The sequence below is a fragment of the Myotis myotis genome, unplaced genomic scaffold (genome assembly GCF_014108235.1).
Source record: "Myotis myotis isolate mMyoMyo1 unplaced genomic scaffold, mMyoMyo1.p scaffold_m19_p_19, whole genome shotgun sequence".
Lineage (NCBI taxonomy): Eukaryota > Metazoa > Chordata > Mammalia > Chiroptera > Vespertilionidae > Myotis > Myotis myotis.
The window spans coordinates 80,676-108,381 of NW_023416323.1; the positions used below are offsets into that span (position 1 = coordinate 80,676).

Below are 27,706 nucleotides of genomic sequence, written 5' to 3' on the forward strand. Positions count from 1 at the left end.
GCCCCCTGCCTGGCCTATTTCCTTTATATCACGCCTCTAGCTCCTCTGTCTCTGACTGACCCCGCCCAACTATCGGAATACGTAATTATAAATCGGCTTAAGCCCCACCCTTGTCTGAGCTCTTCTCCAGGTCTCAAAACTTTCTGGGTATTTTCTATCCCCCCCCTTTCCCACTCCCTCTGAAAATCCAGACTCAAATCCTGCTTCTCTTCAATGCCACCCCTAACTCCGCTCCTCGGAGATCCATGGCCCCACCGTTCTTTCCCGAGCCCCGCCCCCCACCCTAGGCTCCGCACCTCTTCCCCTACAGGCCGTGCCCCCTTCCATCCAGACTCCGCCCTTTTCTTTTACCGACTTGTCGGCCCCATACCCTATCCTCCTAGCTCTAGCCCCACTCCTCTAGTACAAAAGCCACGCCCTCCTCCCGGTGTTGCCCCGCCCCCAGCCCTCAGGCCCCGCCCCCAGCTCCGCGCTGCAGTGCCTTCCCCGCTGCGGCCCCGCCCGCCCCGCGGAGCCGAGCAAAGGGCGGCGGCGGTGGCGGCGGCTGCTGGAGCTGCCCGGGAGGAGGAGGCGGCAAGGATGGCGCCGGCGTCGTGGGCTCGGTGGAGATGAGTGCCCGCGGCCCCAGGCCCAGGGCGGCGTGGCCGGAGTGGGCGGGGGTCCCGATGCAGGCCCGAGGGGGGCCATGGGGCAGGTCCTGCCGGTCTTCGCCCACTGCAGTGAGTAGGGGCAGGCTCCGGCCTGGTGCGGGGCGCAGAGGCCCGGTGGGCTCCTCCCTGGTATCCTGTCCGCACCGGGCCGCGGGCGAGCAGGGATGGGGGAGGGGGCGAAGGAGACAAAGGATGCTCTCCCCTCCCCCCGCGATCTAGCGGCAACGGGGGCGACCTGACCCGGAGGACTTGAGTGACACAGGGCGGAGTTGGGGGGCACTGAGATAACTGGCGTGGGGGCGCGCTGGGCGCTGGGGTGTGTGGCCAGGCCTCACCCCGGGGATGAGGATGTTTGCCGGGAGCTGTCCCCATGCCTGGTGCTGGCCGCTGCGAGCGGGGAGGGTGGTTGAATGGAGGGGTAGAATCAGGATGGAAAAGAGAAGTCTGACACCACCACCCCCCCCCCCCCATCACGAACCTTCGCATCCCACCTCTGTTTTCTGCCCTGACTCCAGGCAGCCCCGACCTCGCCCAAACTGTCCAACCTCCTGTCCCTGGGAAGCAGCCATTCCTGGGTTGGGGCGAGGACTCCTGGGTCCTTCGCAGGCGTTACCACTGGTTAGTGGTAACCCTGGAAGAGACTCACTCTGCTCCGGCCCTCTGGTTCCTGGCATCCCATTCCCCAGCTAAGGATACAAGATGGGAGCGGAAGGAGTCTGAGTCCAATTTCCAAAGGGTTTTGAGCATCTCCTGTAGGCAAAGCCCCAAGCTCGGTAGCTGTGAGGGGCAGGGTTCTACAACTGAAAAAGCCTTGTCTGGCCCTCGCGATCTCTGCGCCCAGGGCTCTTGTAGTCCCTGTCTCGAATTCTGTCCCACACTCCCGTGGTTCTGACAGCTGGGGATTTCCACACCCTCAGATCTAGCCAATTGCATGTCTGAGAAGTCCAGATGCCAAAATTCTAAGAATTTGTTATTTCAACATTTTAGCGTATCATCCCCAAAATTCTAAGGTCTTTATTGGGCTTATAAAGGTGGCCCTACATGATCTCCCACCTTATTTATCATCCCTCATCTCCCCCCTTCTTCCCCTCAGTTATTTTGCTCCAATTGCACATTTGCACCTCTCTTTTCCTCAAATATGCCAAACAGTGCCTGCCTCAGGGCCTTTGCACTGAGCTTTGATAAGTGCAAAGCTTTGATAAGTGCTTTTCCATCTGCCTGGGAGATTCTTCCCTAAATACCTGCTTGGATGCTTCATTCAGACCTCTGCTCAAATGTCATCTTATCAGAGAAGTCTTCTCACCACCCTGTCTGAAGTTGCACCCTCTCACCGTCTCTTCCCTTATCAAGCTCTTTTCTCCACACACATAAAGTACCAACGTCATTTATTTACTTGTTTATTGTCTGTCTCCTCTACAAGCTTTTGAGGGCAGGGGTTTTGTCTGCATTGTTTGCAGTTGTATCCTTGGGGTTAAAACAGTGCCCAGCCCATAGTGGGCTTTCACCAAATGGTTGTTGAAAGAATGAGTGAATTGGTACCTCCTAAGACTCCTAATTTGAAGAGTCTGAAATTAGGGTTCCTGGACTTGAACTTCTAAGACTGAGCTTCTGATAGACATGAGTTAGACTTGCCCAGCCAGTGTGGCTCAGTGGTTGAGTGTCAACCTATGAACCTGGAGGTCACGGTTCCATTGCTGGTCAGGGCACGTGCCTGGACTGCGGGCTTGATCCTCAGTGTGGGGTGTGTAGGAGGCAGCCAATTAATGATTCTCTCTTACCATTAATGTTTCTATCTCTCTCTCCCTCTTCCTTCCTTTCTGAAATCAATAAAAATGTATTTTTTTTAAAAAAAAGAAATGAGTTGCCCTGACCGGTTTGGCTCAGTGGATAGAGCGTCAGCCTGTGGACTAAAGGGTCCCAGGTTCGATTCCGGTCAAGGGCATGTACCTTGGTTGCAGGCACATCCCCAGTAGGGGGCGTGCAAGAGGCAGCTGATCGATGTTGTTTCTCTCTCATTGATGTTTCTAACTCTCTATCTCTCGCCCTTCCTCTCTGTAAAAAAATCAATAAAATATATTTAAAAAATAAAAAAGAAATGAGTTAGGCTTTACAGTCTGTGTGCAAATGTTGTAAAGGCCCTGGGACTCAAATGTTCTAAGATTCCTTAGCTCGGACCATCCAGGTTCCCGGGACTGGCGCCCTTCAGTGGTCAGTCTAAACTTCTAAGAATCTTTGCTTCCCCCCCTCTCCCAGAAGAAGCTCCCTCTACGGCCTCCTCTACCCCTGACTCCACGGAAGGTAAGTGGAGGGGGAGGACGTGAAAATGTGACTTGAAAGAGGCTCACAGCTGGGGAGGAGGGGAGGAGGGTGGTCACGCCTGCTTTGCTCACTGCAGGAGGGAACGACGACTCGGATTTCCGGGAGCTGCACACAGCCCGGGAGTTCTCGGAGGACGACGAGGAAGAGACCACGTCGCAGGACTGGGGCACCCCCCGGGAGCTGACCTTCTCCTACATTGCCTTCGACGGCGGGGTGGGCTCCGGAGCGCGCCGGGATTCGGCTGCCCGCCGGCCCCGGCCCCAGGGCCGCTCAGTCTCGGAAACGAGAGACCCACCCCCGCAGCCCGGCCTGGGCGACAGCCTGGAGAGCATCCCCAGCCTGAGCCAATCCCCGGAGCCTGTGCGCCGGGGAGACCCTGACACTGCCCCGCAGGCCGAGCGCACCCCGGAGGACCTGGGGCTCCCGCTGGACCAGCTGGACTGGGTGGGCCGGGGAGCGGGGTCCGGGGAGGACTCTGCCACCAGTAGCTCCACGCCCCTGGAAGACGAGGAGCCCGACGGGTCGGAGGCCAGAGAGGCTGGGAAAGGTGAGATGTCCCCACGTGCTGGGACCAGTCACCGGGCGGCGGGGAGTTAGTCTCTTCCCAGGGCACCTCCAAGGTGAGAGCTCATGGCCTTCTCTCTCTAACGCGCCAGAACTGGACCTACAACTCGAATTCGCTCAGTCCTCGCCGCCCGGAGCCTTGACTCCACCATCCAGCCCTGGCTCTGGCACCCCCCAGGCCCGGACCCCGTCCCCGCCCGGATCCCGGGATTCGAACTCATGGCCTGCTGAGCCCTCGCTGGACGAGAAAGAGGAAGAGCCTAGGAGGCAGCTGGACCGGGAACCAATCACGGGGCAGTGCCTTGTTAGCACGGACCAATCAGAATCCACACTGGAACCACACCTTCTAGGTAAACTGCTCGAGTGAAGGTGCTCCTGCGGATCACAGCGCGGGTGGGCGGGTTGCAATTTGAAGGGACCAACTTCGCGAAGGAATGGAGAGTGAAGGGAGGAGGCTGGACATATGAATTCCGCCCTTTAAGTGCCCGTTATCTAAGATTGCCATCGGCTCTTTTTTTCTTTTTTTTCTTTCTTTCTTTTTTTTTTTTTTTTTTTTTTTTTTTTGCCATCGGCTCTTTTTATATAGATTTCCACTGGGAAGTTAGCCGTTTTTTTCGAGCATTAGGATTGGCTGATTGCTAAAATGTAAGAAATGAACAAATCCCTCTTTTGGAGTGCTCCCCCTAGAGGCTGATTGTGGACAGGCCAAACCCCAGAAAAAAATAAAGCTCTCCTCTGGATGTGGCTGTGGGACAGTTATAAGTAAACTCTGTGCCTTTCAAAAACTCCTCTCCCCTGACCACAGCCGCGAGCCAGTGGCCAGCAGACGCTGCGTTACTTTAGAATATGCTCAGCCTCCACGAACCGCCAAGGGCTGGCTGCTTGCAGACACCACGGCTGGGGGCTGTTTACAAAGAGAACCACCCCTTTTGGGAACTGTCCCCACCTCCGTGGAGAGCCATTGGCTGGGCGCGAAGGGGCCCCGCCCCCCCTGCTCCCTCCCTCTGGGTTCCCCTGAAGTGGGCAAAAGCCCCGAGAAGCGGTGGAGCCCGCAGCCTTTCCCGCGGAGCAGAGATGGGGAGTAAAGGTGGGCCTGCGGGGCGGGCTGGGATCGGGGCTGGGGGGCGGCGGAAAGGGATCCAGATTCGCTACCGCCCTCACGTCTGGGAGGATGCTTCCTATTGGTCCCAGATTCCCCAGAGCTGCAGGCTGAGGCTGGGGGTGGTTTGGGGGTGTCGAGGGAGAGCGTGGAGGGAGCGTGGGGTACCCTCTCCCCCAAGACAGGGCTTTGGAGTCTAAGAGCAGGAAGGCACCCTCCCCCAGCCTCAGGCCCAGGCGGCGCTGTCACTCAGGAGCTGGATGGGCCAGCACAGCTGCAGGCCGGGCCCCCTCCCCCCCGCGAGCCTAAACTTAGCCCCCGCCTCGGGCGACCCGGCCCCTCCCCCACCCGCTGGCGCGGGCCTCGGGGAGCCTGCAGGGGAGGCCCCTGCGCCTGGGGGTGGTGGGTGGCCTGCCCCAGTTAAAGGTAGATGGGAGGGTGTGTACAGGGAGGATACGAAGGGGAGTCAGACTCCGAGAAGAACCATCGGGATGGATCAGGGTTTGATTGGAGTGAGGGTGAGCGGGTGAAGAAAGAAGTGGAAGGGTCTGGGCTCCTGGTTAGCGGATTATGGGGAGGCTGATACAGTGTATATGGGTGAGATGAAACACAGGGTCTGGAGGTTATTGTTTTTTTATTTTATTGGTTTTTTACATAGAGGAAGGGAGAGGGATAGAGAGTTAGAAACATTGATGAGAGAGAAATATCGATCAGCTGCCACCTGCACACCTCCCACTGGGGATGTGCCCGCAACCAAGGTACATGCCCTTGACTGGAATCGAACCCGAGACCCTTGAGTCCGCAGGCCGACGCTCTATCCACTGAGCAAAACCGGCTAGGGCTGGAGGTTATTTTTTTTTAATTTTTTAAAAAATATATTTTATTGATTTTAGAAAGGAAGGGAAAGGGAGAGAGAGAGAGATAGAAACATCAATGATGAGAGGGAATCATTGATTGGCTGCCTCCTGCACATCCCCTACTGGGGATCGAGCCCACAACCCAGGCATGTGCCCTTGGCCGGAATCAAACCTGGGACCCTTCAGTCCACAGGCCAGCGCTCTATCCATTGAGCCAAACCAGCTAGGGCATGTTTTTTTTAATTTTTAAAAATATATTTCTTTATTGATTTCAGAGAGGAAGGGAGAGGGAGAGAGAGAAACATTAATGATGAGAGAATCATTGATCGACTGCCTCCTGCATGCCCCCCACTGGGAATCGAACCCTGGACCTTTCAGTCCGCAGGCCAACGCTCTATCCACGGAACCAAACCGACTAGGGCTGGTCTGGAGATTATTGATAGGACTTGGGAGGTGGGCCTCAGAAAGAGGTCAGAAATGTGGCTGAGATGCTTAGGAAGGGGGTGGGTTATTAATACATTTAGGACTTAGGAAAATGTGCTGGTAGGGATATCAAGGAGCTATCACTTTACACTACCAGGCTGCCCCAAAATATAAAGAACAGTAACACCCACTGCTGGGCAGGATGCTGGGAAAAGATCACCATCGCTTTGCTCATGGCTATGAGAATTGTTACAGTCTTGCTAGTCAGGCATCTGGGAGTATTTATGACATCCACCCAGCCATTCCACCGCGGGATTCTCTCTCAGAGAGAAGAGCCCTGACTGGTTTGGCTCAGTGGATAGAGCGTCAACCTGCGGACTGAAGGGTCCCAGGTTCGATTCCGGTCAAGAGCATGTACCTTGGTTGCGGGCACATCATCAGTAGAGGGTGTGCAGGAGGCAGCTGATCGATGTTGTTTCTCTCTGATCGATGTTTCTAACTCTCTATCCCTCTCCCTTCCTCTCTGTAAAAAAAGAAAAGAAAAAAAGAGAAAAATATCTGTAGAAGGCTGGTGCTTGCAGTACTGTGATGGAAAGGAGGGGAGGGAACAGTGAATGGTCCAGCAATAGATACGTGATCGAATAAAATGAATGGCAGTGAAGCTACACTTCAGAGTATTGTGGCGCTCTTAGTTAAAAAGAATGAATTAAGAGCTATTCCAGTTGAGGAGCAGGGGATTCTAGGAGGGAAGATAGATCGAGATACGTGTGATGCAGAAATGTGTGTATATACGATTCCATTTTTCATACATAATGACCAAAAGTTGGGTCTACACATCATCTATGCTTGAAGTAAGATTAAAGAGACTTGCTAGATAGTTAACTTGGGTTTTCCAAGAAGGGGAGAGGGGAGGCGATATGGAATAAAAGCAGACACTAAAACGTTGGAAATTGGGGTTCAGGCTGACACGGCTGTGTCAAGGGGTCATGGTTCAGCCCTGAGACAGGAGGTGGGAGGTCAAGAGGTCAGCCAGGCCAGGCCCAAACCCCAGCCTGATTGCTCCCCTCCTCCACAGTGGCGGACTTGCTGTACTGGAAGGACACGAAGACATCAGGAGTGGTCTTCACAGGCCTCATGGTCTCCCTGTTGTGCCTCCTGCACTTTAGCATCGTGTCCGTGGCCGCCCATGTGGCCCTGTTGCTGCTCTGTGGCACCATCTCTCTCAGGGTTTACCGAAAAGTGCTGCAGGCCGTGCACCGGGGGGACGGTGCCAACCCCTTCCAGTGAGGACCCCCGGCCCTGACCCTGATTCTCCAGACCCCAGTGCTGACCCTAAGTCATGACCGATGACCTCAGTTCAGGCACCAACTTCTCACCCTGGTCCTGACCCATCCTATTCCTCTTTCTGACTCCAACCTGGCCCTGCCCCTGACTAAACCATGCTCTGATCTGTCAATTGCAGCCCTAAACTGTACTCCTTGATCCCATCTCCTGACCCTGACCCTGACCCTGACCTTGACCTTAGCCCTCTACACCCAGCTTTCCGCCAAACCCCATTTCTTGCCCTTGTCCCAGCCACACCTCTCAGCCTGAGCCCCAACCACCCATTGAGTCACCTCACACCCCTTTGTCCTCTCAGGGCCTATCTGGACGTGGACCTGACCCTGACTCGGGAGCAGATAGAACGTTTGTCCCAGCAGATTGCCTCCAAAGTGGTGTCTGCGGCCACCCAGCTGCGGCATTTCTTCCTGGTAGAAGACCTCGTGGACTCCCTCAAGGTGCCCCAAAGCCCCCCTTCTCTCCTGGGTTCCCGACCATTCGCCTTCCTTCCCCTGGGGGGTAAGAGGACCATTTCTGGGTAAGTTCAGACCCTGGGGAGTGTCTTACAAGCTCTGCTGACCCTGACCCTCACCCCCAGCTCGCCCTTCTCTTCTACATCTTGACCTTCGTGGGTGCCGTCTTCAATGGTTTGACTCTTCTCATTCTGGGTGAGCTGGGAAGGCTGTGGGGGGCTGGGTGAGGAGGTGGGTCATTGAGGGGAACAGGGACCTAGATGGAATTGTTAATCTCTTGTGAGAACCCTGATCCCCCCGTCTCTGTGCCCACAGGAGTGATTGGCGTATTCACCGTCCCCCTGCTGTACCGACAGCATCAGGTGAGTGTGACGGGCCCTCTTTCAGGCCCTTGGTTGGCGGTATCCCAGCCAAATATGGGTGGCCTGGCTGCCCCCCCTCCTCTACAGTCCGGGTTCCATTGACAGATGTCCCAACCAGAGACAAGAGGAACAACTGGTGTTTCTGCCCCTGAAAGGATCAGGGTCTGACTGACATAGGTCCCAGCCAGGCACAGGCGCTCTGGCTGCTGCCCTCAACAGAGCTAGAGTCTAACCCAGTGATGGCGAACCTTCTGAGCTTGGCGTGTCAGCGTTTTGAAAAACCCTAACTTAACTCTGGTGCCCTGTCACATATAGAAAATTTTTGATATTTGCAACCATAGTAAAACAAAGATTTATATATATATATATATTTTTTAAGATTTATATTTTTGATATTTATTTTATATATTTAAATGCCATTTAACAAAGAGTAATCAACCAAAAAAATGAGTTCGTGTGTCACCTCTGACTTGCGTGTCATAGGTTCGCCATCACTGGTCTAACCAATATATTTAAGCAGCCAGAGACAGGGTTTTGATTGGTGTCCCCTGACAGAGCCAGGATTTGACTGACATGCCCCAGCCCAAGGCAGGGGGACTAACTGATGCTCCTCGCTGACGATGCGCCCGAGGTCTGACTGTCAAGTCCTCGCTGCAGAGAGTCAGTCTAACTGATGTCTTCTTTCCCTGCCACAGCCTCACACGGAACAACACTCATCCTAGCCAGAAACAGGCAGACGGATGAATGCCTTCTCCCCCTGACACCACCAGAGACTGACAAACACATAGTCCAGCTGCAGACAGACAGACAAACCGATGCCATCTATCCTTACACATACTCTGGGTCTGATGGTCTCCATCCCAGGCAACACAGGTGAACTGACTGATGCTCTCACTCCCTAAAGTGGCCAGGGACTCACGTCTCCGGCAGAATGAGTGGATGACTTTTGCCCAGAATGCTGACAGAACCAAGGCCAACTGACATGCATCCTATCCAGAGACAGACAGAGGGACTGACATTCCCTCCTCCAGCACAGCTGAGAGTTAACGCATGTCCCTGCCAGAGATAGGCCTAACTTCTTCACATGCTGGAATCATCCAGACCTCAAAGTCAACCGACACCACGGATTAAATGAGTATTTAAATCAATGACAGCTAACACCAATGCCTCTACTTTCACTCTATCCCTAAACACACACACACACACACACACACACACACACACACACACACACCCTCACTCAAAGATTAACAGTTGTCTCAGGAAACAGACTCACTGTCCAATTCTCAAGTCTACCTGACATCACGCCCCACACAGAGTGTGGCCCAATCGACTGACACTTCAACTTGAACTTCTATCTTTCAGGGCATCAGGTTTAAAGTTTATTTTATTTTTTAAATATATTTTGATTTTTTACAGAGAGGAAGGGAGAGGGATAGAGAGTTAGAGACATCAGTGTGAGAGAAACATTGATCAGCTGCCTCCTGCACACTCTCTACTGGGGATGTGCCCACAACCCAGGTACATGCCCTTGACCGGAATCGAACCTGGGACCCTTCAGTCTGCAGGCCGACGCTCTATCCACTGAGCCAAACCGGTTAGGGCACAAGTTTAAAGTTGAAAGTGGAGTCATCCCCCCAAATCCTGACTTGGATGTGGGGGAGAAAGCAGCCTCCTGCATAAATTAGGGAGAGGAACCCCCCTCTAATCTCTCCTTTGATCCTTTCTTGGTCTCCCCAGGCCCAGATCGACCAGTATGTGGGATTGGTGACCAATCAGTTGAGCCACATCAAAGCTAAGTAAGGGCATGGGATGGAGAGGGGTGAGATGGGGAAGGGGGGAATGTGAACTCCTCATTCCCTGCCCCTAAATCTCCTGGGGCTGAATGCCCCCTTCTCAAAGTAGGGTGCCGGAGGACTCCAACCCAAGCCATTAGCTGGAGGGCAGGGCTTGCTTTGGGGACTCAGCTAGTCCCCAACCCAGCTTTCCCCTTAGTTCTCAGAATTGATCCTTCTTCATTCTCCGCGTCTTACGCCTCTTGACTCTACCTGTTTCTCCCTCAGGATCCGAGCTAAGATCCCAGGGACCGGAGCCCTTGCCTCGGCAGCAGCCTCAGTCTCCGGATCCAAAGCCAAAGCCGAATGAAAAGGGCGTCTCTGTCCGCGGGACGCCTGCCCCCACCACCTGCAGCCCCCTGTCCCCCTCGGTCTCCCATTCATCCCCACCCTCTTCCCTTCTCAGCCCCAGCCATATCCGGGTGGGTGTCTGGATCACTCACACCAGGCGCCAATTGCCTGAGCGGCCAGGACTACATTTCCCAAGAGGCTCTGCTCTAGGAGTCCAGGAAAAGCGAGGCACCTTGGCCGAGGTCCTGCTGGTACTTGTAGTTGTCTAGCTAGGGCACCCGCCCTGCACTTACCCCGCCGCTGGAGGCGCCGTGAGGGCTTGGTGTCTTCTGGACGCTACTGGGCCCACGCCAGGGCTTTGCATGGGGCCCAGGGGAGGCCTGAGCTTGGATTTACACCGTAATAAAGACTTCTGTGGAAACCCAAGCCTTCTTGTTCTTCAAGCCCCCTCCGGCTTTCACCTTCCTTCACGAAAAAGTACTTAAGTGCCCTAGCCGGTTTGGCTCAGTGAGCAGAGCGTCGGCCTGCGGACTGAAGGGTCCCGGGTTCGATTCTGGCCAAGGGCACATGCCTGGGTTGCGGCCTCCATCCCCAGTGTGGGGCGTGCAGGAGGCAGCCAATCAATGATTCTCTCTCATCACTGATGTTTCTATCTCTCTCTCCCTCTCCCTTCCTCTCTGAAATCAATAAAAATAGACATTTTTTTAAAAAGTACGTAAGCGACACTCAAGGAGGAACCTTCCCCATCTCTGCAGAAGAAGCCCCCTGGACCATCTGTTTAGATGATGACATGATTGAGGGGAGGAGGCTGAGAGATTGACTGCCCATCCAAGGGCTAACCAATCCTTGGCAGCCACTTTCAATACCTGTGCCCAAGGCAGCACCCCTAGCCGTTCCCCACACTCTACCTGCTGCACAGCCATCTCATCTGAAATCCAGACACATGGCCACTGCCTTGTTTTTTTTTGTTTTTTTTTTTTTAAATAGATTTTATTGATTTTTTTTTTACAGAGAGGAAGGGAGAGGGATAGAGAGTCAGAAACATCCATGAGAGAGAAACATCGATCACCTGCCTCCTGCACAGCCCGCACTGGGAATATGCCTGCAACCAAGGTACATGCCCTTGACCGGAATCGAACCTGGGACCTTTCAGTCCACAGGCTGACGCTCTCCACTGAGCCAAACCAGCTGGTGCGGCCACTGCGCTCTGAACAACTGCCCCGCAAACATATCCAACTCATCACTCACCCCACCTGATTTCATACAGGGATGTCCTCTCTGCCCACATTGTCACCAGGCCTGAGACCCGGATTTGGCCCTGGACTTCTACTCCCTCACCCCTCCCATCGAATCAGCCACGAAGCCATGTCTATTCTAGCTCCTAGCTCCCAAACTTCTCTCATCCACCCACTCCACTCTGTTCCAATTGCCCGGGACCAAATACCAGGCCTCATGGCCTCTACGGCCCTCAGGTTCCAAAACTGTAACCTGAGGGAGGAAGAGAAATGACACTAAAGTCTGAAGATTCGCAGACCTGAACTTGAATTCCAGCTTCACTACCCCTTGGCTGGGTGACCTTGAGCAAGTGACCTCACCTCTTGAAGCCTTGGTTTCCTCAAATGAAAAAGTGTCTCCATAACCATATCTACGTGCAAAGCCCTTGTCACAGGGCCTGGCACATAATAAATGCCCATTAAACAGAAGCTGCTATTGTTATGTATGACATGATGTCCCAAACTTCAGTCCTTCCTTCAGAACCTTCATGATCATTCTGTCACCTGTTCTGCTACTTACCTATATTTTTCTTCAAATTGGTTTATAACAAACAAGCAAACAAAAAAGCCCTGGATGGGTTGATTGGAGTGTCCTCCCGTACACAGAAAGACTGTGGGTTGATTCCCAGTCAGGACACATACCTGGGTTACCAGTTCTGTCCCCAGTGGAGCATGTATAGGAGGCAAGGGTCTCTCTCTCTCTCTCTCTCTCTCTCTCTCTCTCTCTCTCTCTCTCATCAATGAACAGATCCTTGGGTGAGAAATTGTTTTTATTTTTTTAAGATATATTTTTAAAATATGTTTTTATTACTTTATGGAGGGAGGGAGAGGGGTAGAAAGATAGAAACATCAATGAGAGAGAAACGTCAATTGGCCCCCCACCAGGGATCAAGCCGGCAACCCTGCCGGGAATCCAACCGTGACCTCTTGGTTCCTGGATCCATGCTCAACCACTGAGCAACACAAGCTGGGCTTGGGGAGGATTTAAAAAAAAAAAGACAAATGTCCTTTTAAAGGAAATGTTAATTCATCACTAAGGAAGTCAGTATCACTTGCCAGAAATAGACAATAACAGTAACAATAAACACAAAATTATTAACATTTAAAATGTTTGTTAGTAATAGAATAACAGATCTTGGGGGGGTAGGCAGGAAGAGATTAATCAAAGAACACATATGCATACTAGAGGCCTAGTGCACAAAATTCGTGCACTTGCATGTGTGTGTGGGGGTGGGGGGGTGGGGGGGAGGAGAAGGGGGAGTTCCTCAGCCTGGCCTGTGCCCTCTAGTAGTCCAGGAGCCCTCAGGGGATGTGCCACTGACAGCTTAGGCCTGCTGCCACCCACTGCACTTGCCAGCCGTGAACCTGGTGGCTTCTGGCTGAGCTAAGCTCCCCCTGTGGGAGCACACTGACCACCAGGGGGCAGCTCCTGCATTGAGCGTCTGGTCCCTGGTGGTCAGTGAGCACCATAGCAACCAGTGGTTCCACTGTTCGGTCAATTTGCATATTACCCTTTTATTATATAGGATTATATAGGATAGACACAGACACTATCATGGGGAAATCCTGGGGTGGGGTAGTGGTTGGGTGGAGGGGGGCAAAAAGGGAGAAAATGGGAGACATCTGTAATACTGTCAACAATTAAATAAAATGTATAACCTAAAATCATTTCACTTGCCTCTAGCAACACATGTTACATTTTAGGAGACAGATGATGTTACAGGAGCAATAGTTATACATGGGTTGCCTCGCCATGACTATCTAACTAAAAGAAAGGGGTTTAGTGGAGGCATTTCTCGAATCTGGATTTACTAAGCAGAGACAACTTTTTAAATTTCCAAATTTTAAAAATCAATAGCAAAATTTCATAAAGATGCTTTTATTCACACTTTCTATAAGACAAAGTGTTAATTTGTCTGTATTAAAGAATGGAGGAAGAAGGACTGGTCAAAATTATGGGTCCAGGGCAGGCTGGAGGGGGTAAATGGGGGAAAAAGAGGGTCATATGTAATACTTTCAACAATAAAGAATTTTTTAAAAGAATGATTATATAATAATTAAGTAAAGCAGAGATAAATTAAGGGTCCAGGAATGGCTGAAGTCCCAAGCCCATCCTTGGCACCCCCACTCTCCATCCCAGAGGCAGAACACAGGCTGGATATTGAAGCAGCCTGTACTGAGTGCCTCCTAGTTGCCTGGTCCTGTGCCATATATTTCTTTAAATCTCTTTATTGATTAAGGTATTACATATGTGTCCTTATCCCACCATAACCCCCTGTGCCATATTTTTATGTCTATCTGCTCATTACCATTCCTCCAGTGAAATCAGTTATACTCGTCTTGTTTTCCAGGTGGGGAAACTGAACCTTAGGGAATTCCTATATAATAAAAGCCTAATATGTTAAGTGTCTGGTCACCCAGTTGGCCATTCGACCAATCAAAGCATAATATGCTAATGATATGCTAAGGCCACTCAATCACTCGCTATGATGTGCACTGACCACCAGAGGGCAGAGGCTCAATGCAGGAGCTGCCCCTTGGTGGTCAGTGCGCTCCCACAGGGGGAGCACTGCTCAGCCAGAAGCCCTGAGCTGGACTCATGGCTGGGGATCACAGTGGCGGTGGCAAGAGCCTCTCCTGCCTCCGTGGCAGTGCTAAGGATGTCTGACTGAGGGCTCCCCTGAGGGCTTCTGAACTGCAAGAGGGTGCAGGCCAGGCTAAGGGACCCCACCCCCCAAGTGCATGGGCCTCTAGTCTATCTATAATAATAAAAGTATAGTATGCTAATTAGACCAGATGTCCTTCCAGACGAAGCTGCAGTGGCAGGGGCTGAGCCTCTTGCACGAATTTCATGCACTGGGGCTCTAGTGTGTATATTTATAAAAGCCTAAGCCACCAGCTGACCGGCTATGATGCACACTGACCACCAGGGGGCAGACACTCAAAGCAGGAGGGGAAACCACAGGCATGGAAACATGGAGCAGATGGATGAATCTCAGAGGGAAGGAGGGAGGGAGGGGGGAGGGGGGAAGAGATGAACCAAATATCTTATATGCAAACTAGAGGCCCATAGTGGGGTCCCTCAGCCTGGCTTGCACCCTCTCAGAATCCGGGACCCCTCTGGGGATGTCGGAGAGCCGGTTTCTGCCGGATCCCGGCAGGCCAGGCCAAGGACCTCTAGTGACAGCAATAATAGTCTCTCATTCATCCTACAAGTATTTGCTGAGCATCATCCGCTACCTGCTCAAGCACTCTTTAGGCACCAGAGACACAGAAATGAACCAAAACAAAGTTTATGGTTTCATAGAGCCAATATTCTAGCAGAACAGACAGATGGTAAGCAAATAGACATAGAATATAGCAGGGTGATGGAGAAGAAGCCAGCAGAGTAAGGGGATAGAGTGACAGGACTTGCTATTTTAAACTGGCTGGTCAGGGAAGGTCTCATTAAGTGGTGATATTGGAGCAGAGGCCAGGGTGAAGGGAGGCAGGGAGTCATGTGAGCATGTGGAGGAAAGGAGATGCGGGCAGGGGGATTGGCAAACGCAATGTCTCTGAGAAGGGAGCATGCCTGGTATGTGTAGCAGAAAATCTTTATGCCAGAATTCAAGTATATGAGGAGAGAGGGATAGGTGGGGTCAGAGGGGTGGAAGGGGCTGGACTATAAGCCGTGATGAGAACTTTGACTTTTACTCTGAGATGGGAGCCATGGGAAGGTTTCATGTGGGGGAATGATATTGTTGATAAAGGATCACTGACTTAAAAAAAGGCGGGGGGGGGGGATTACTGACTTCAGTTATAAAAGGATGACCTTTTTAGTAATAATAATTACAATGGCACAGGTTGGGTTCCCCAGGTACAGGGTGGGCTGCGCTGAATTACGGGTACTGTTCGCTTCTAAGCCTCAGTTTCCCCGGCCATAAAATGCAGGGACAGAAATTGATGACTTCTAGTGGCTGAGCGGAATGGGGACAGAATTTCTGTATCCCCAGCACCTAGGACAGTGCCTGGGACTCAGTAGGCGCTCCAATATTTGAATTATCCTGGTGTTCGTAAGTCGCTGAAGTTCCATAAAAGAACAGCAGGTGTCGCCCCAGCCCCACAGCCGCCTGCCGGAGGCTCCCCGGTTTGCTTCCATCAGACCCCAGCAGAAACCCACTCACTCGAATTCGGATTTTTCAGGAAAGGGACTTCCGAAGGCCAAATTACGAGTCTCTTCTCTTGAAAAACGGATTTCTCACTTGGAAAAAAAAAGGGGGGCACTGGCCCTTTAACAACTATGGAGCGTGGGCCACGTCCTCGGGAACCGTTTCCCAGAATGCGCCGCGATATGCAAATAAACAGTTTCCAAAGGGAAGATGGTGCTTATCATGTGAGGCAAAGATAATATTTTGGAAGTCTATCAGCCACAATAAATAAATGGCAGGAACTTTTAGTTATTGAAGTAAACAATCCCATAACCTTCCAAACTACACAACCATAACCGTAAAGAGATAGGAGTTGTTGTGCTTTATATAGCTGGGCACGGATAGAAGTGTCTCGCCCGGATGAACCTCAGTGGTCTGGGGTGCAGGCTTCAAACCTGTAGCTGTCTAGCGACAGAGTGGTTCAATTCCACCTTTCGGGCGACACGTTTTCCTCTTTTTTCCTTTCCCCAAAATGGACTTGAGCGTGCGGATTGGCGCCAGCACCTGGAGAGGTCGCTGCAAGCCTCTGCATCACCGCGCATCCTAAGCGTCGCGGGTCTCTTCCGGTGGTTACATCTTTCCCGCGAATTTCAAAGACGGAGAAAAACTCATCTACCCTCTCGGTGCTAGGATATTTGGTTTCAGAATTATATTGGATTTCTCCCTGTCGCTTACCCACTCAGTCATTTGTGCTCACGCGTGCACTTTATTAACCAGTGAAATATGTACTCATTTTTATTCATTCATTCATTCATTCATTCATTCATTCACTTATTCATCAAGGCTGTGTTCCATGCCTGGCCCTGTACTGGGCGGTGCTGGGCACACGATGGTGACGACGGCCCCGGCCCTGGCCTCATGGTACTCCCAGACCAGTGGAGAAGGCAAACATTGAACAATCATTAATTGCACTTTTGATGAACAACTAGAAAGGTGGTGACTACTAAGAAGGAAAGTACAAAGTAGATGAGACATCTATTACGGAGAGCTGACGTAGGCGGGGTCGCAGGGTAATGTTTGAGCAGAACCTGAGGATGAGAAGGATTAGCCAGCAGCGGGGGTGGGGGTGGGGGTTAAGATATTCCTGGTGGGAGTCAGGGTGGCCCCAATAATGACCATGACGATGGGGACGGTGGTAATTGCTGTCACAGGAGCTCACTGACTCCTCACTGATAGATCCTCCCTTCCCCCAACTGGTGGGCGGAGTATGCACTCACTACCGGCCCATTATGCAGCAGGAGAAACAGGTTCAGAGAGATGAAGTTTCTTGCCCAAGGTCACCCAGCTTTGGCAGCCTCCCGTCCAGCTCGCAGACCCCGGGGACCATGCTATTGACCACTTCTCTGTACCGTCTTTTGCAAGCCAGCTCCTCACCAAGTCCTGTTTCCTCTACCTCTTCAACTGCTTTTAGATCCTTCGCCTCCCCTTTCTCCCCCACAGCCTTGGCCCTGTTCCAAGACTCCCTCCCACTCCAGTGCCCCACCCTGGCATCCTCCCCGGTCCCCTGCCCGACTCTTGCCCCTTTCTCCCCCAGCTACCGTTCTCCTGAAAGGCTAAGAGAAGTCTTCCTAAAGCATAAAACTGTCCCCCCCTTCTTGTGCCCCAAACCTGCCCTGGCTCTAAAGTCTCCGTCCGGAATTGATGTCTGCGGGATATGGTCCCTGCTAACCTGTTTCTCTGTACCTGTTGTCCCAGCTACTGTGACCCTCCAGCTTCCTCAGAGTAAGTATCAAGCCCTCTCTCCACCAACAGCTCTCTGTACTCACTGCCCGGGTCAGCCCCAGTCTTTTCCTATTTATTCCCTTCTATACCCCCTATGGATCCTCTGGGACTCAGCCTAGCTGTCCCCTTCTCCGAGAAGTCTTTCTTGACTCCCAGACCAGATTAGAAGCCCCCGCTGGGCTCCCCCAGGCTCACGGACTCTCCCAATCCTGTTCACTTTGGACCATCCCTGACTGTGTACCCCACTGGACCCTGAACCCTATTCTAGGAGAGGAGAGCCTGGCCTGTCTCAGTCCCTGCAGGGTCTCCAACACCGCACAGCACAGGGCTGGCTACATGGCAGGTGCTTAGCAAAACTGTAAAAAGTAACTAATAAAATCCGTGACAACTTTCTCTGCTTGTCCCTTTAAGTTACTGGGCATCCGGATGACCCCTGGAGCATCACTCCCATTCCCCGAGTGCTTGCAGCTCTGCCAATAAGTGAGGGCTTGGGTTTTGTAACGGGGAAGGCTCAGCTGTATCTTTTGGCAAAGTGACAATGTTTCCTCTCTAGTCAGTCGTGGGTTGACCCTGATAGGTTGCTCATAAGCCAGAAGTAGTCACGCGAAAAGCAAAAGGAAACTCATCTTCATATTTTTCATCATCTATATTTTTGTAGTGCTTATGACTTCCGAAGGCCAACTTAAATGTTCTTCCAGAATCAGGGTGTCTGCTTCAAGCTGCTCTACTTGTGCCATTTTTTGCTCAGAGCACCCCCAGAGCAGACAGGGTCCCACATATTCCTTCCTCATAAGGAAACCTCCCTGGCTCTTTAGTACCACACACTTGACAGCTAATATTCGGCTTATTTTTTTTTTTTTTTCTCTAGCAGGAGGCACAACCTGTGTGTGGGAAGTCCTCTTGACTATCTACCCTCCCTCCATCCTGCTGTAGGCTGATTCACTAGCAGGAGTTCTGTGTGTGTGTGTGTGTGTGTGTGTGTGTGTAGTCCCCGCAGCAATCTACCTTCACTCCCTCGTGTTGAAAGGAAGGCAGGTGATGGGTGTCAGGAGAAAATAGATCCCGAGGCTTGGTGGATGCATCTTTAAGAGCTTTTTTATTGGCGACAGTGCAGAACCATGTGGGGGAGGGTAGTGGCCCAGGGCCAGCCAGTCCCAGCCCCCTGGGGTCAGGTGCAAAATACAAAAAGAGAATCACAAATACAGAATGGGGTGGGGGAGTCAATAAATCATGGCCGGCAGGGGCAGGCCCTGCTCGCAATCTCACACTGGCACCCGGAATTCTCAACGATACAGACTATGAAAGCCTATGATCCCTCAGGCTTACTCACAAAAATAAAATCTCATGTCCCCAGCGAACCCACAGTCAGAAGGCAGCTGGCCGATCAGGGACGGTCAGAGAGGAGATGGGTGGAAATGGTCAGAGACACACAGGCTGGGAAGAGACAGAGGGGGAGAGACACGGGAGAGAGACAGCCAGAGGCTGCCAGGAACAACCAGAGGGGCTGAGCCGCTCAGAAAGGACGCAGCTAGAGACAGGCTGCCTCCAGATTTTCCAGAAGCAGCGTTTCCAATTCGAGGGCATGGCTTTGGGGGCCAAAGTGACCTAGGTTGAGGTTGCAGAAGCGCTCACACGCGCGCGCGCACACACACACCCATATATAATATATTTATTTATACATAATAGATATAAGTGCCTTTCGGAAACCAGGAAAGGGATAAATAGCTATGGGAGGGGTCTGGGAGGCGCAGGACGGGGCACGTGGAATGTTCTCCATGCAGCACGAGGGTGGCCTGGCCCACCCGATTTTTAAAAATATCAGTTTTTGCTTCACAATAAAATTCTCATGAGGTGAAGCACAAGGAAAAGGTGGGGTGGGGTCGGGGGGAGCCAAAACCAAGATTTGGGACTGGGGGGATGGGGAGAGGAAGCTGGGCTCACGGGAGCCCGGCCCCTTCCAGTTCACCAGTCCAAAAATATTGGGGGGATGGGGACCAAAGCCTCAGCCTTTAAATCTTTTCCGGGAAAATAATGGGGTTCCCCCCTGGCAACCTCCTTTTCTAGGTAAGATGTGGGGGTGCCCAGGGGGGAGAGAAATTGGCGTCCTAGGCCGGGGTAGGGTGACAGGCTTTGGAGAAAAAGGCCGCATCTCGGGGGGCTGGGGGTCCTGAGGAGAGAGGCGGAGGGGTCACCCCTCTCGAATCTGTCACCCCCTTGAGTCTAACTCACTGCCGAGGGGAGGAAGGAGGCAGGCAGCGGGGAGAGAAACCAAGAAGAGGCTTCGGGGAGCGGGGCGCACAATCCCCCCGGAAGGGCTCGGTCCCACCCGACTCCCCTCGCCACCCTTCCCCCCACAACAGGCCAGCTCATTTCACAGTATAAACACTCCAGCAGGACAGGCATCACAGCGCCCCCTGCTGCCCGGATCAGAGAGGCCCAACCAGGAAGGCCAGGAGGGGAGGCCGACGGGGCGCGGCCGGGAATAACACTGTCATCGGACACGGGGCGGGGGGGCTGAGCGCGGGGCACCCCGGGGGGTGAGAAATCCAATCCGAGGTGGTGTCGCCGGGAGGGGGCGGCTGGACGGCCGGGGAGGGAGGCTCACATTGCAGACTGAGTCTGGGTCGGGGGAAGGCGGTCCCCCTCGGGGAACACCAACTTCCCTCCAAAGGGGGCTCAATTCAGAGGAGGAGCTGACCCAGGGGCAGGCGGATCACTCAGCTCAGGGCGGGCAGCAGGGAGGACCAGCCTGATCGCTCCCTGAGGGCGGGCCTGGGGACACCGGGGAGGGGCCTGGGGCGCGTCCTAGTTGGGCCTCTCCACCCGCCAGCCCGGCCCACGCCGGCACCCCTCCCCCTCCAGCCCGCAGGCGGGCATCACCCCCACCCCCTCAGCCCCAGAGACTGGGTTGAAGTGAGACGACCAACAGGCAGCTGGGGATGGACACCCCCATCCCCTCCCCACCCCCTGCCCCCAAAGTCACCAGCTTCCTGGCCTCGCGGGGCCACCGGCACCAGAGGCAGCGCCAAACCCAGGAGGCCCTCCTGTCCGGTGCGGTGCGGTGCGGGGGCTGCAGAGTCCGGCAGGAGAGGCGGGGGAGCCACGCACCCGCTCAGCCTCGTCCCCCCTCTCCCCTCCTCCTCCTCCTCCTCTTGCAAGTCTCCCCCGTGTGTTTGTCTGTTTTGAGTCTCAAGAGTTCACAGAGCGAGAAGGGAGGGCGAGTTCAGGGGGTCGGAAGGCTGGTCGCTGCCGCTGGTGCGATGGGCGCTGGCGAACGCGGACACCTCCGGGCAGGTGAGGACAAACGAAGAAGTGTACGAAGGGTTAACAACAGGGAAGGGGTCGCCGAGGACTTGGACTTCACTGTGTGTAAAGAGAGAAGCTGTCAGGTTGGGGGGTGCGTCCTGGCCGGTCTGGAAGGGCAGGGGCGGTGGTGGCGGGGGCGGCAGCAGCCAGCCGAAACCATCTTCCTTAGCGGGCGCTGGCCCCGGCAAATCTCTCACCTCCGCCAGCGGGCCGGGGCCCGGCCCCTCTTCGTAGGGGATCTTGCAGCCCGGTTTGTGGGCCACCAGCACAAACTCCAGGCGCTCCTTCTCCTTTTGGAGCTCGGCGATCTCTGACTCCAGCTCCGCCTTTTCCTCCTCCAGCTGATCTGTCTCCTGAGCCCCGGAGGCCGGTCGTGCAGAAGAGGGAGGAAGGAGAAGAGAAAGACCATGAGCCACAGAGAAGGAGGGTGGTGGCTGGAGCTGTGAAGTCCTGTCCCTTGGACTTGCTGCCGCGAGGCCCAGGGCTGGAAGGCAGCTCTGGCTGAGAGGACAGGCCCCCTGAGGTGGGGGTCCTGGTGCTGTGGAACCCGGGGCCAGGGGCTTTTGCCTTTTAGGAGCCTCAGTTTCCCCATCGGCCCAGTGGGTGGTGGGGAAGCGGCCAGGCGCACATGGGGGTGTCTGGTTTGTTGAGTGAATGAACGGTGGTTATGTTTGTCTTGCTACCTCTGTTGGCCAGTCTCCTCTGTCCCCCCAGAAACAGACAGGCTCTCCCCGGTTCCTCTAGGAGCAGCAGGTCACACTGCCAGCCCAAAGCAGGACACTCTCCGGTCGAGGGAGGACGTTACAGGGGAGGGGGACTGCTGGATGTCACCTGCCCACAGTCTAGGAGCTATGCGGGGCTGGGGTGGGTAGTGGGGCATTGACATTGGACAGGGGGAGTTCAATTCCCAGACTCTCTGAGATGTTAAAGCTAGAAGGGACCTGGGGGATCTGATGAGGGGTGGAAGAGATGGAGAAACTGAGGCAAAACTTGGGTTATTGCTTGCCCAAGACCAAAGGGGAGGGACGCCTGCAGCTCCCTCTATGCAAGTTCCATCATATGCCACCTTGGCAAGAAGTGAAGGCCAGGAGAGTGGTGTGTGTGGGGGCGGGGGTGGGGGGCATAGACTGGGGTGAGTGGCCAGGGGTTGACCTGAGTATGTGAGGGTCTGGGTGTGTGCACAGGGGGCCCCTATCTGGCCTCCCCTGGACCTAGTTTCATATGTGGAAGCTCTGGTTCTCAGCCCAGGATAAGGGCACAGGTGGGGGTGACAGAGGGTGGGGAAAGAGCCCCCCTTCAGCGTACCCTCACCCCCCCCCCCAATCAGGGGCCATCCTCACCGCCTGGAGTCGGTCGGTCAGCTCCCTCCGACGGTTCCTGCATTTAGCTGCTGCCAGTTTGTTCCTTTCCCGGCGCACCCTTCGCTTCTCCTCCTCCTCGGGGGTAAGCTGAGTAGGGGAGATAAAGGTCATGAGATTTGGGAACATGGTGCACCTCGCCCGCCCACCCTGCACCTCCTCTGCTTCCAGAACCCCCAGGAGCCAGCACAGCACCCGCCGGTCCTCGCCAGCTGTGACAAGGACTCTGGGGTTCCTGCAGCACTGAGGCCTCGGTGGCCCCTCACCCCAATATGAGAAAGTTCCTGCCTCTCTTGTCTCCTCTCCCCAGATGAAGTTCTGATGCCTCTTACTCACCGTCTCCTCTCGGGGTCTCCTAGGCCGGGCTCGGGATGGGCGGGCAGGCCCAGGTCCACTGGTGGTCCCGCTGGTGGAAGGCCCACCGCTGCCACTGGCTCCACCACTGCTGTAGCCACTTATGCCTGGCGTGGAGTAACTGGTTCCAGGCATGTCATAGGGGTCGACGGCGGGGGGCTGGGAGCCCAGGGGCTGTCCCTGGGACTGAGCCATGGAAGAGATGAGGGTGGGTTGCACGAGCCACTGGAGGTCCTGGCTGGTTGTGATCGCGGTGACCGTGGGCACGAAGGAACTGGGCATTTCCCCAAGACCGGCGCACTCCTACGGGGTGACACATACACACACAGGCGTAGACACACAAACAGAGACACCGACACACACAGACCCAGCACACATATACACACCGACCCCGTGAGTGAGCACAGGGTGAGCGGGTGTGGATGTGTGTGTCACAGGCAAAAAGCCACAACACCCACCCTTCCACTACACCGTGACGCAGTGGTTAATGAGAGGATCTCTGCTCAACTGGCTTCTACCTCCTCCTTCTTCCTCGGGGAAAGGTTGCACGGTTCCAGCGGGTGGTGAATCACACCCCGAGTTGGTGACTCTTAGGTGTGGGGGGGTGGGGAGAAGGCTGGACACAGCCGGGTGACAGAAGCCCCGGAGAGAGTCACAGCCACACACACAGCCACTACACCCCACCCCCACCCCAGAGGCAAGGGGAGGGAGAGGGAGAGGCCTTAGGCCAAGCCTTCCTCTACACTCGTGCACATACACACACCCCTCTGGATGCGAGGACGAGCTGTTGGAGGGTCCGTGAGACCCCCCCTTGCGCAGGGGCGGGGGTCCCAGCTAACAGGGTGTTGGGAGATGGGCCTAGGAGTTCAGAACAACGTTTCAAGTAATGGTCTCTCCCCAGAGTGAGGCTGACAGTGACAGGTTACGATGGACGCCCAGGTAGAAAAAAATGACAACCCGGGCTCCCTCGGACTGTCGCGGAGAGGGAAGGGCATGGGTCCCGAGCCCCCAAACCCCAGCAGCGCTCATCTCCCCAATCCCCAAACGGTAGCCTGGAACTGCTCGCCACGCTAACTACTCTCCCAGGGGGCGTGGTGAGGGACGGGCTGGCCCGCTGGCCAATCAGCGCCCTGGAAACCCAGAGGGGGCGGGGCTCCTGGAGACCACCTGGCTGCTGCTCCCAGAGTTAGCGGTTCTAGTCCTGTCTTTGGACACCTCGGAGGGCCCGGGAGTCCAGGGCAGAGGGAGATAGAGTGTGCCTGTGCCTGGAGAAGGTATGCCGGCCACCATATCTCCCGAAGAAACCCCTGCCTACCAACAGACATTCCCTGCCCCTGAGAGCGGAGGGACCGGATCCCCGGCCGGTCCTCGCAGACCCATCGTGTCGCAGAGGGTTGCTCCTGTCGCGACACGATCCCCTCGCTCCGCTGCTAGAGGCCCGTCAGAGAGACCGGGGCGCCGAGAAACCCACGGTTCCAAGGACGGAGTGGGAAGGGAACGGCACCATACAAAGAGGAAGGGAAAGTTGATTGGCTAACGCTCGCGGCGCGGCGACCAATCGGAACGCCGAGCTGCTCCCTCCCTAGCAACGTGGCCCTGCCGTTCCAAAATAGAACGCTCTCGGGACGTCAGGGGCGGGGCGGACGGAGGGGGCGCCGCGCGCCGTGCGTGCCTCGCGTCAGACGGAGGGTTCCAGCACGTCAGCCGTTACGCACGGGTCCCCCGTTACGTCTCTACGCAGGAGGCGGAGGCAGTGCAGCCGCGATTTCGGCCCACCTTCCCGCTGCATCGGGAGCGACAGCGCCCGAGTGGGCGCTCCAATGGAGGAGGTAAAGGGAGGGGGCTGCTGGACGCGTCCCCGGGATTTCCCCCACCTGCCTAACCGCGCTAGAGGGGGGACCTGGGTCGGGGACAGTCCCGGAGCCCCCTAAAAGTCCTCAGTCCTGCTGCCGCAGACCGCGCGTTTCACTAAACGGCACATTCTTCCCACTCTCAAAGCGTACCCCTCTGCGTTCCCTCCCTGCGCTTCGCTTACACGACCAACAAGTCCCGACTCTGCAGTTTGCAAAGTGCGCTGTGAATCTATGCCCTAGCAGATCCCGGGTTTTGACGCGTCTTTATTTGGGGTGGGGAGATTGCTCGTTCCACCCTTGCCTAAAAAATAAAAATGATAAAAAGAAAGAAACCTCACAAAGCAGTACCCCAACTCATTAGAACTTACCTGAGAGGCGGTGGCGGTGGGTGGGCTGCCAAAGGAGTCCACCGAAGACAGATACTGAGACTCGGCAGAGGGTGAGGAGCTGCACCTGGAGCCGGAGTCGTAGTCTCCGGGGAAAGCCTGAAACATTTCCCTGGGCACAGGGGGGGCCCTGTGACCACGCTGAGGTCGCCGGGAAGCCAAGGCTATGGCCGGGTGGGGGACGAAAGGTGCGAGTCCGGGGTGAGCCGAGCGCGTCCCCAAAGTGCGCTGTCCGGGGAACCTCGGGGTGGGGGGCAGCGTCCCGTTCCAACAACGGCAAAGTTTCGGTGCAATTCCTCTGCGGTTCTCAGGCCCCCACAAGATGCCGCTGTGCCGCCTGAAAGTCCAGGCTCCGTAGGACCCAGTGGCGTGGGGTCGTGGGGTCGGAGGGATGGCTCCCCCAGAGGCGGAACGCGCTGTCCGGCTGTACAGAATCTGCTTCAGGTGCTGTCTCCTCCACGCGTCCGGCGGGTCCCCCAAGGGAAAGGGAGTAATAAAGAGGACGGAAAAAAGTAAGTGGGTCCTCCAAAGTAAAATGTAGAATTATCCAGAAGAATCCTTCCAAAAACTTTCCGGAAGAAAAACTAATAAACAGAATTCCGCAGCCCCAACAACCACAACAATCAAGTCCCCAAGTCCCAGCTCCGCGTGTCCCAGTGGTGGCCGTAGCTCTCAGTCTTATGAATGAACCCCAAAGCCGCCAGCCTGTATTTATATGCCTGGACCCGCCTCCCTGCTTACGTCACCCGCCCCTCTTTCTGAAAACTTCCCCAGATTTCTGGCCCCGCTGTACTGAACCCCGCGCCGCCCGGCGGGAGGGTGCCCTGTCTTCCATCTGGTCACCTGCAACACCTTCGAGGCCCCGGGGGGTCTCGGGGGCTGCGCTCCAGGGCATTCGGCAGGAGGGGATCCCGGCCCCGCCTCCCGAGTTCCTGTGACGCAATTAACCATATAAGGAGCTCGGCCGGCTAGGCAGAGTGTTTGTTTGGTAACCTAGCAATTACGTCAGAGGGAATCCCTCGCTCGCTGGCCCGCACTCACGGCGCGCTTGCGGAACCCATTCGCGCCTGCGCAGGGCCGCGTCGCCCCGGGGGCTGGTATTAATAGGCTCTTAGACTATTTGGGGAAGGTCCCAGGGAAGACCCTGGCGGGGGAGACCCCTCCACTCTGGCAGCGCCTCCCAACTTTCCCCGCGGTGCAGCGCCCCCCCCCCCGCTCGAGAGGAAGGTCAGATCTCCAAAAGTAGACGCCGGCTAGGGTGCTGGAGTCCCGAGCCGGGTGGGAGGGGCTGGGGTTCTCCAGGTGAAAGTGGAGGTGGGGTGGAGTCCCGAAGTTCTGCGCAGCTTCTGCCCTGCCCTGTGAGCTTGGGAATGTTTTCCCTCTTTGAGCTTCAGCTTTAGTTTTTTCAGCTTGGACTAAGGATGTGGGTCTTGGACACCACTGGCCCCCCAGGTCCACAGTTTGGGAGGTATGCAGGTTTGGACGGGATGGGTAATGAAACAAGGTGACACGTCTCTGCTGATGGTGTTGGTAACCTCTAAGTATCCATTTATTATCCATAGACAGTAAGAATGTGTGTGTGGGAATAATAATCTATAATAATAAAAGTGTAATATGCTAATTAGACCAGACGACCTTCCGGATGAAGCCAGGGCTTCGAGGGAAGCCTGGGTCCTGGGTGCCAGAGGGAGGCCGGTGCTGGCAGCTGGGGGAACGAAGGCCTATTCTTGCACGAATTTCGTGCATCGGGCCTCTAGTAATAATAATAATAATGATTGATGTTATGTATTCAACAATAACCAAATGCCAGCTTCTATACTAAGACTTTCAATACAAGATTTGTAATCCTTAAAACAACTCTTGAGGGTTTAGGGAGGAAAATCTTCATTTGGTAAAAGAGGAAAATGATACTTGTAGGGGTTAAATAACTTTCCCAAGGTTCCACTGAAAGAGTCAAACTCAAAACTGTCAAATGCCAGAGTTCCTACCCTCTTCCTGGTTTCTGAGAGCTGCTTGGTTCAGTGAAATTCCCTGAAAAGCCCTAGGTGTTGGGATTGTTTAAGTGACAATTGCAGCAGCAGCAGCTTCCAGTCGTCCAGAGCTGTAAGCCTTGCAAATCCAGCCCTGTCTGCTCACAGTGTCCACTACGGTAACCCGGGCTCAGAGGGGTAAAGTGCTCACCTGAGGCCACCCAGTTAGGAACTGGGGTTCGATAGTCTAATCCGGATATTTTGGAGGCCACAGGCCCAACTCATAAGCACCCACTGGAAAGGGTCCCACCTGCGGCTTCACAATTCTGAGATCCTGGCACTTCCCTCCAGGTGCCAAGCCCGGGCCTGGCCCAGCCCTGGGCTCAGCGGGGGAATCACTTTAAAATTGTTGAACCCCACAGGCCCAGAGAAGGGGAGGGTCTGGCTCTGGGCCACACAGCACATCTCAGGCAGAGCAGGAGGGGGTGGTCCTGGATTCCCAGGAGAGTTTTGATTTCTGCTCAGTGGTAGGGAGCGGGAGGGAGATGTGGAAGGCTGGACGGACACTGGGGGCAATATGGGGAGGCGGATGCTGCCAGACAAAAGCCCAGCCTCAAGACTGACCTCTGCCTCATCCCCCCACGCCTCCTCTGTCGGCTGCCAGTCTGGAAGTGGGGACAGGGACTAGGAAATGACACACCAACCACCAGCAGGCCGTGACTCGGCCCCAGCATCAGACAGGGAGTGACCCTCAATCCCCTGTCCCCTCAAGGCCCCTCATCTCCTCTCCCCCGGAATAAAGGAGACACACCAATACCTCGCCTGGCTACCCAAAGACGGTTGCCCAACGTGGGTGGCCCACACAGCCACACAGCCACTGGTATCTACTCCCAGGGTCACACTGGGGCATTCAGGCATTCTCCCACAATCAGCAACACACACGGCCACACGGAAAAACAGCTTTATTACACACGCCTGTACATAGAAACACACACCATCACATGGTTACCAGCACACGTGACACACACATGACAGGTACACCTTCCCTACAGGAACTCATGGATGTTCTTCACTCAACAATAACAAGGGCTAATTCTTTTTTT

General features: G+C 54.7%; 2 protein-coding genes and 1 non-coding gene across 5 annotated transcripts; 2 read left to right on the forward strand and 1 right to left on the reverse strand.

Moving 5' to 3' along the window:
- Window positions 1-482: 482 nt before the first annotated feature.
- RTN2 (reticulon 2) lies at window positions 483-10,619 on the forward strand. Of its 3 annotated transcripts, XM_036345884.1 has the most exons (11): window positions 483-719; window positions 2,904-2,948; window positions 3,046-3,516; window positions 3,626-3,896; window positions 4,406-4,620; window positions 6,988-7,195; window positions 7,552-7,690; window positions 7,831-7,900; window positions 8,021-8,067; window positions 9,808-9,866; window positions 10,131-10,619. In XM_036345884.1, exons 1-11 carry the CDS (start codon window positions 686-688, stop codon window positions 10,210-10,212), a joined length of 1,641 nt encoding a protein of 546 aa, XP_036201777.1. In that variant the 5' UTR covers window positions 483-685; the 3' UTR covers window positions 10,213-10,619. The 3 variants fall into 3 exon arrangements, with proteins under 3 accessions (XP_036201777.1, XP_036201775.1, XP_036201776.1); XM_036345882.1 differs by lacking the exon at window positions 4,406-4,620 and having other exon boundaries at window positions 484-719; window positions 3,626-3,883; XM_036345883.1 differs by lacking the exon at window positions 4,406-4,620 and having other exon boundaries at window positions 484-719; window positions 2,907-2,948; window positions 3,626-3,883.
- Window positions 10,620-16,008: 5,389 nt separating this feature from the next.
- Window positions 16,009-16,095, forward strand: TRNASTOP-UCA. The gene has a single exon. It is a non-coding gene; the product is annotated as a tRNA-Sec (tRNA).
- A 2,354-nt stretch (window positions 16,096-18,449) lies between these two features.
- On the reverse strand, window positions 18,450-25,326 carry FOSB (FosB proto-oncogene, AP-1 transcription factor subunit). The gene is made up of 4 exons (XM_036345881.1): window positions 24,616-25,326; window positions 22,377-22,697; window positions 22,023-22,130; window positions 18,450-21,035 (listed from the first exon to the last, which is right to left on the reverse strand). Exons 1-4 carry the CDS (start codon window positions 24,739-24,741, stop codon window positions 20,574-20,576), a joined length of 1,017 nt encoding a protein of 338 aa, XP_036201774.1. The 5' UTR covers window positions 24,742-25,326; the 3' UTR covers window positions 18,450-20,573.
- Between the last annotated feature and the right edge of the window lie 2,380 nt (window positions 25,327-27,706).